The sequence below is a fragment of the Fukomys damarensis genome, unplaced genomic scaffold, assembly GCF_012274545.1.
Source record: "Fukomys damarensis isolate Sample0158 unplaced genomic scaffold, DMR_v1.0_HiC HiC_scaffold_12, whole genome shotgun sequence".
In the NCBI taxonomy this organism is placed as follows: Eukaryota; Metazoa; Chordata; class Mammalia; order Rodentia; family Bathyergidae; genus Fukomys; species Fukomys damarensis.
This window is the reverse complement of record NW_022900924.1, coordinates 56226725-56234026: the sequence shown is the minus strand read 5'-3', so window position 1 is coordinate 56234026 and position 7302 is coordinate 56226725. Positions and strand designations below refer to the sequence as shown.

The 7302-nt window shown below is 60.6% G+C and overlaps 1 protein-coding gene across 1 annotated transcript in view; it reads left to right on the top strand.

Annotated features, from left to right (window-relative positions):
- The window catches only part of Tgm4 (transglutaminase 4), a 13447-nt gene extending 7289 nt beyond the window's left edge, over positions 1-6158 (top strand). The window contains 8 exon segments of the mRNA XM_033762709.1: positions 11-124; positions 127-241; positions 244-279; positions 2014-2292; positions 2965-3093; positions 3096-3133; positions 4614-4750; positions 5556-6158. Of these exon segments, the coding sequence (XP_033618600.1) occupies positions 11-124; positions 127-241; positions 244-279; positions 2014-2292; positions 2965-3093; positions 3096-3133; positions 4614-4750; positions 5556-5697 (990 nt within the window). The 3' untranslated portion in view covers positions 5698-6158.
- Positions 6159-7302: the final 1144 nt, after the last annotated feature.

The following is a 7302-nucleotide window of genomic DNA, read 5'->3' as shown; positions in this document are numbered from 1 at the left end:
GCCGGCACAGCCACCGTCCCCAGGGCTCTACTGCTGCGGGCCCTCGCCCGTGGCCGCCGTCCGCAGGGGCAGCATCTTCATGGGCTACGACACCAAGTTCGTGTTCTCGGAGGTGAACGCCGACAAGACAAGCTGGTGTGGCTGGTGAGGACGGTGGGCGGGCGCGAGAAGGCCAGCCTGCTGGCGGTGGAGACCGTGAGCATCGGCAAGAACATCAGCACCAAGGCGGTGGGCCAGGACCGGCACAGGACATCACCCACCAGTACAAGTTACCCGAAGGTAGGCGGGGCCAGGCGCCCTGTCCGTGTCCTGTGCCAGAGACAGCGGTGTGACGGTGAAGCCTTGTGGCCGCTAAAGGTGGAGGCAGTGGGGAGGGGCAGGTCTGTCCCGCCAGCACTGGGGGAGGCTGAGGCAGGAGGATTGCAAGTTCCAGCCCAGTCTGGGTAACTTAGTGACTTGCACCGGGGATAAAGCACGGTGTGACCGACCCGGGTTCAATCCTCAGTACCAGCAAAAAAAAACAAAAACGAAAACAAAATCCTATTTGAGTGGCATCTGGCAGCATAGCCCCCAGGCCGGGAAGCTCAGGCCCGGCTCCCCAGCCCAGACTCGTGGCTTGGGTGGAGCGACACTGATCACAGGGATGGGAAAGGGAGAGCAAGCAAACGCACAGCAGAAGGCCGAGCGGCGTGAGGGGCAGGGCGGCTGGACGAGAGGGGGCGCCGGAGCCTGTGCTCAGCACTGCCAACCGCAGCCTCTCCTATCACACCAGGGCCCCGCTGGTCCAAGTTCCCTTCTGCACGCCGTGTCCACTCTGAAGGACCTGACCCCATCGGCCTCTGGGCACACTGCCCCTCGGCCCCTTGCACACACACGCACGTGCACACACACACAAATTTTTGGTACCAGGGATTGAACTCAGGCCCTTGTGCTTTCGAGGCTGGCGCGGTGCCACTGAGCGACATCCCAGGCCCTTCCTTGCACATATTTTAGAGCTCACGTCAAGGGTTTGTCCCACAAATCTATGTCCAGGCTCCTTCAGAGACATTTCTGCCGTGTCCCTCTCTTTCTCTCTGTCCCTCCGGAGGCGCTGGGGATAGAAACCAGAGCCCTGCATAGATAAGCAAGCAATCCACTGGAGTTAGGCTCCCGCCCTTCTGATTTTGAGGCTGGGTCTTGTCCAGTCACCCAGGCTAGGCTCTAACCTTCGATCCTCCTGCCTCAGCCTCCTAGAGTGGGAAGATTACAGGGATGTGCCACCATGCCTGGCTCTCAAGGAGTTTCTCCTGACTGCTTTTCCCCCCACCGTGTATCGCCATAGTTTTTCTTTGTATGCCCTGTGGTTTCTTGCTGAAAACTGTACCTCTGAAGAATATAACAGGGCAGCTCCTTTCCTACGGGGCAGAGCCTTGGGGCCCTTACAGGTGAGGGCTGTGGCTCCTCAGGTCTCTGCAGACCTTTCGGTCCTGGTTCGGTTCTTCCTCAGCTCTGCCTTTAAGTTTTGGTCAGCTGCGTTAGGCAGTGGCGATGTTCAGTCATCACGGCCCTTTTCCTTCTTACTTTTAACAAATGCGCCTGGGAAAATGTGGTTTGTAAAGCAGGAGCTCCGAGCCAGCTCAAATGACACCGCTCTGGGAACTGAAGTGTCCGGGGAGCTGAGCTGTGGGTCACATGAAGAGAATTCCCTCTTGGGCCACTTCGCTGCTGGCCCCAGGAGGAAGAAGGTGGGTGGGGGGGCACAGGTGGAGGCGCTTGACTTCCTTCCTCCTGAGGTGACGGCTGCTTTTCCTCAGTAAAGGCTGCTCTGGGGGTCCCCAGCCTTTAGTTAATCTCAGGAATTAGGAGGAAGTTGATTTTCATAATTTCTCCCAGTTTCTCAGCGCTTTTATGGCGAGGCCAAGCTTTGGGGGTCTTTATTCTGCTGTTCCCGCTGTCACCGAGCACCGGTGTAGGTGCTCTGGGGGTCCTGGGGTCCTCTGCGGCCCGCTCAGGTGGCTGCTGTGTCGCACACAGGCTCCTCCGAGGAGAGGGCGGTCATGGACCACGCCTTCTTGCTGCTTAGCTTCAAGCGAGAGTACACGATCCCCGTCAAGGAGAACCTGCTGGAGCTCTCTGTGCGAGAGGAGCCGGTGCTGCTGGGGGACCCTCTCAGCTTCTCTGTGACCCGGAGGAGGAAGGCTGCCACCCCCCAGACAGTTACCTTCTCGGGCTCCTTTGACCTGCAGTCCTACACGGGCAAGCAGCTGGCATACCTGGGTGTCATCCAGAAGACCGTGCATGTCGAAGATGAAGGTACTGGGCTGGGCAGAGCACTGGCTGGGAGGGGTCGGGTCCCTCTGAGACCGTCTTCTCGGTGACTGTGCACCAGCAAACAGTGCGTGCGAATAGTATCAGCACGCACTCAGCAAGTGTCCACGTCTGGGAGGTCACAAGGGACCAATGTGGGCAGACGGGGACCAGGAGCCTGGGGGCTATCAGTCAGAAGTTGGGGGTGCTAGATGGGTCGGTACAGATACCTTCCAGCCAGGCGTGGTGATGGACGCCTGTAATCCCACTCTGGGAGGCTGAGGCAGGAGGACGGCCAGTTGGAGGCTAGGCTGAGCAACTAAGTGAGACCTTGTTTCAAAATAAGAAGGGCTGGGGATGTAGTGAAGGACCCCAAGTTCAGTCCTTGGCACCACAGAACACAATGAGAGTATTTTATGGTGCTAGAGACTTAACCCGGAACATCCGTCCGCTCAGTGGTCATGGGTGCCCGGGCGCCGTGTCGGGGAGTGGACTGTCCCCGCAGCTGGCACATCGGTCACGCTGTGGACGGGGCCTGGAGAGCTTGCCAGGGTGGAGTCCGAGTTGAGCCCGACTTCTTGTCTCACAGGGAGGGTGGGACGGTGCCAGGCCAAGCCCAGGTGATGCCAGCCTGTGCCCGATGACAAATGTCACGCTCCCCTGCCTGCGCCTCTGCAGTGTCCAGTGTGGTCCTGACCTGGGACTCCAGCACCTACACTGGCAGCCTGGACTTGTTTGAGGATGAGCCGGTCATCAAAGGCTTCATCTTGGTGGAGGTGATGGAAACCAAGGAGACCATCGCCACCGAGGGTCGCTGTGTTTCCGGTACCCCCAGTTCATTACAGAGGTGAGCTGAGCTGCCGCGGTGCCCGCGTTCCCCAGGAAAGTGGCACCGTTCTAAGCGGGTGTTTCTGGGAAAGGGGCAATTTTCTAACTCAAAACTTCCAGGCTCTAAACGAGCCACGCCTGTACACGGCACAGAATTCCAAAGCTGCTGGCGGGGCGTTGCGGAGCTCTCCAGCCTGCTCTCAACTCTCGCGCCTCCTTCCGGAAGTGGCTCATGTCGCCGTCCCCTTACCTCTTCCTGTACCGACTGTTACACACCGCAGTTAAAGCTCAGGTCTTGGCGCAGGAGCCCAGGCCGTGTGGGGAAGCGAGTCCTCACCCATTCCTCTCTGCAAACCCAAGACCCCAACAGCTCCCTAGGAGGCTGCCCCGAGCCCTCCGGGGGAGCCGGGGAGGGCACCTGGCGGCTGGGCCACAGATGGTGGGCGACGAGGCAGTCCTGGCCCAGCCTCACCCCGGATGTGCTTCCCCACAGAATGGGGCCTCGGCTGTGACCCCGCCTTGAGCGGGGAGAAGGCCCGGCATCGAGCAGGGGAGCTGATGCCTGCCCGGCCTCGAGCACAGGCGCTGCCTGAGGGGCTCTGGCAGAGGCGTGGCGGTGGCTCTGGGACAGCTTTGGGCTGCTCTGGGCATCTTGGGGCTGGTTTGTGAGCTGGGCACAGGAGCCGGGCGGGAGCTTGCAGGTGGCACTGAGGAGACAGGCAGGTGCTGAGCCCGAGGCTGGGAGGGCACTGTCCCCAGGATCCCCAGTCCGTCCGCTCGAGGGGGGCTTGGGAGGTGCAGGCTGGGGCGTGCCGAAGTTCTCTAGTTTGGTGAGGAGGGGTCCTGATCGGGGTTGAAAGAGGTCAGGCTAGGACCTCTGGCTGCCAGAGGACTCTGAGCTTTAGATGCCTTTAAGAAAATGTCTGGTAGACGGGTGTGGTGGCGCATGCCTGTAATCCTGGCATTCAGATCTCTGTGAGTGTAAGGCCAGCCTGGGCTACACAGTGAGACCCTGTCTCAAAAAGGCAGTAAACAGCCAGGCGTGGCGGCACATGCCTGTCATCCCAGCACTCGGGAGGCTGAGGCAGGAGGATTGCTGTGAGTTTGAGACCAGCCTGGGCTGCATAGTGAGTTCCAAGTCAGTCTCAACTACATAGTGAGACCCTGTCTCAAAAACAAAAAAACAAAACAAAACAAAAAAAAACCAAAAAAAGAAAGAAAGAAAAGAAAAAGCCAGTAAACAGATGAATAAGTGAGTGAATAAATAGGAAAGCTCTGACAGGGCCCAGTATATAAGGCTGTGGATACGGGTGCAGAATCGCCAGCAATACCAGAAGCAGAGAAAGGCTTCGACAGAGGAGGGTCTTCCCTAGAGACTCTAAGGACCCCGGGGTTGTGGGCACTCTGACCACAGGGACAGGGACACAATTTTCCCAATGGAATTGGTCTTCCGTGTTGATCTGACATACAGCTCACACGCCTCCTCCATCTCCCCACAGCTGCCCAACAAAGGCGGGGTGGGCCAGGCCCTCACGTGTACCTGCACCTTCCGGAACTCACTGGTGACCCCACTGACCCACGTCATGTTCTCTGTGGAGAGCCTGGGCCTGTCCTCCCTGCAGAGCACGGAGCAGGGGTGAGTCTGAGCCTCCATCTGAGGACTGGGGTCTGGGCTCGGTCCGCGTCTCTGTGAGGAGGATCTGTCTGGCTGATGATTGAGGGACTGTTTCCAGCAGGCTGCCTGTCCTAGCTTTTGTCCATTTTCCTACTGAGTCGCGCTCTTCTTCGTATTAATCTGATACCGTTGTGTTGCACAGTGTCAAGCTACCACTGCAAACCATTTATCACGGTCTCAACCTTTTTTTTCTTTCCATGTTGGGGATCGAACACAGGACCTTGTAGGTGCTGGGCAAGAGCTCTACCACTGAGCTGTCCCCGGGCTCCCCTGCCCGCCTTTTCTCTCAACACTCACCATTAGAACCTTTTCCTTTGTGGATACTGAGTTTCACGTCGCCCCAAGAATACAGATATAATCTGCTGTGCTCTTCCTAGAATTTCTGGCTGAACTATAATTTGGGGATGTGGAGCAATGCAGTGCCCCAGCTTTGTCAAGTACACAGCGTCAGGGCTGGGATCTCAGGTGTGCGCCACGATGCCCGGCTGGTGCTGACTCTGCAAGCTCCGGGGCAGGCCAGGGCCAGGGCCAGGACCACACTTGGAGTAGCCAGGGCTGGAGAGCACTTTCAGGTCGGGAGGCGGCTACTCCTCAGGACACGGGGTTGGGGGGAGAGCTGGCAGCCAGCTTGTCTTACCTGGGTGCGGCCGCCGCATGGTGCCCAGATGGCCACAGCTGTCCTGCGAGGCCACGGCCCGGGCCTGGGCTCCTCCGCTCCTCTCCCCGGCATTGTGGCTAATTCCACATCTGTCCGTCACTTGCACAGGACGGTGCCGCCGGGCAAGACCATGCAGTCCCAGATCAGGCGCACCCCGGTGAAGGCGGGGCCGCGGAAGTTCGTCATCAAGCTGAGCTCCCAGCAGGTGAAAGAGATCCACGCGGAGAAGATGGTTCTCATCACCCAGTAGCCACTGCCCAGCTGCGGGGACCACCCACGCGGAGAAGATGGTTCTCATCACCCAGTAGCCACTGCCCAGCTGCGGGGACCAGCGGGCGCCCAGCCACGGGGTTGAGCTTGTCGCATTCCCTTCACACTTAGCTGCAGATCACGCACGATTAGCTTTGGCTGCACACGGGAGGCAGAGTCAAGAGCCAGTGGGCAAAAGGCAGGAGTTTAAGGACAGCCACCGGCCTCGGCCCAGAACCCTCCACCTCCAGGTCATGGCCTCCAGAAGCACGGCTGCTGTCATCTAGATTCAGAGTCCAACAGTCCACAGCAGGAAGCCACCCTGGGGAGAGGCTCGGCGGGGACCAGGCTGAGGGAGGCCAGATGAGCGGGCCCTGCCCTCCGCTCCCCACAGAAGCCGCTTTCCCTGGCTGTGCCTCCCACGCTGCTCTCGTGATCAGGTGCCTCTAATTAAACGCTGCTTCAGGGTGACACGTGGCCCAAATCACTCGTTCTTTACGTCCCAGGTCCGGGCTGCGCCCCTTGGGCGGCAGGGAGCCGGTGGAACCCTAACCGCAGGGCTCTACTCCCGGGACCACTTCCTCCCTGTCCCCTGGGGAGCTCAGCTGTGCGGGAGCCGCCCGGTCAGGTCTGGCTGAGACCACACACCGAGGCAAAGGTTCCACATGGCCATCGTGGGCGTCGTGACACGTCGTGACACGTCCTCACACACACGCACACACGCACACGCGGGGAAAGCAGCGACTCGCGCCGAGGCCGAGGGCTCTTTATTACAGGAGGCGGAGGCGGAGGCCTCGCTGTGCCGATGCCAAGCAGAATGCTGAGTGGCAGCTGCCACCAGGGAGAAAGTGCCTGTGCCCGGGTGGGGGCCTGAGGCTTGGGCTGCACACGGGACCCTGTGACCTGGCCGAGGTGGGCTGATGACAAGGGTGGGAGGACGCCGCGCCCGGGGCTGCTGGGGCTCGGGCACATGCCAGCGGCCAGCTCCCTTCCAGCCCCTCTGAACACTCACTGAGCCGCCGCTCTCGACGCAGGGTGAGCGCGAGGGTTGGGGCAGGGTGGGCCTTGTCCCAGAGTCTGGGGACAGAGGAGCTCAGACGGCGCCACCACCGGGAGCCTCCTCCCTCTCCACCATCCCCAGCTCCTCGGTGATGACTCTGAGGGAAGGGGAGGGTGACGCGGGCCTCTGGGCCGCTGCAGCCACCGCAGGGACACAGGTCGAGGGGGACCGTGGGCTCTGGCATGGGCTGGGCTTGGAGGAGTTTCTCAGACAGCGGCTGTGCAGAAGTGGCCTCCGCAGCCACTGCCGTGGGCTCAGGGACCCCGTACCCCGACTTCTTGGGGGCTGAGGGTTCCAGGTGGCACGGGGTGCCTGTCCCCGTCCACCTTGGCAAGGCGTGGCCATCGCCCTCTGGGGGGTCCGGCTGGCCTGGGTGGGGTCCCGGGCCCTGCTCCTCCAGAAGGGAAGCGCTGCTCCCATCCCCTGAGCGGCTGGGTCCCCAGCACAGCTCCAGGTGACTCAGACTCCAGGGTCCCAGGGTGGGGCTGATTAGGGGTTCCCTGACCACAAGTCCCGAGACTTCATCCCAGTGGTCCCTGCCCGTGT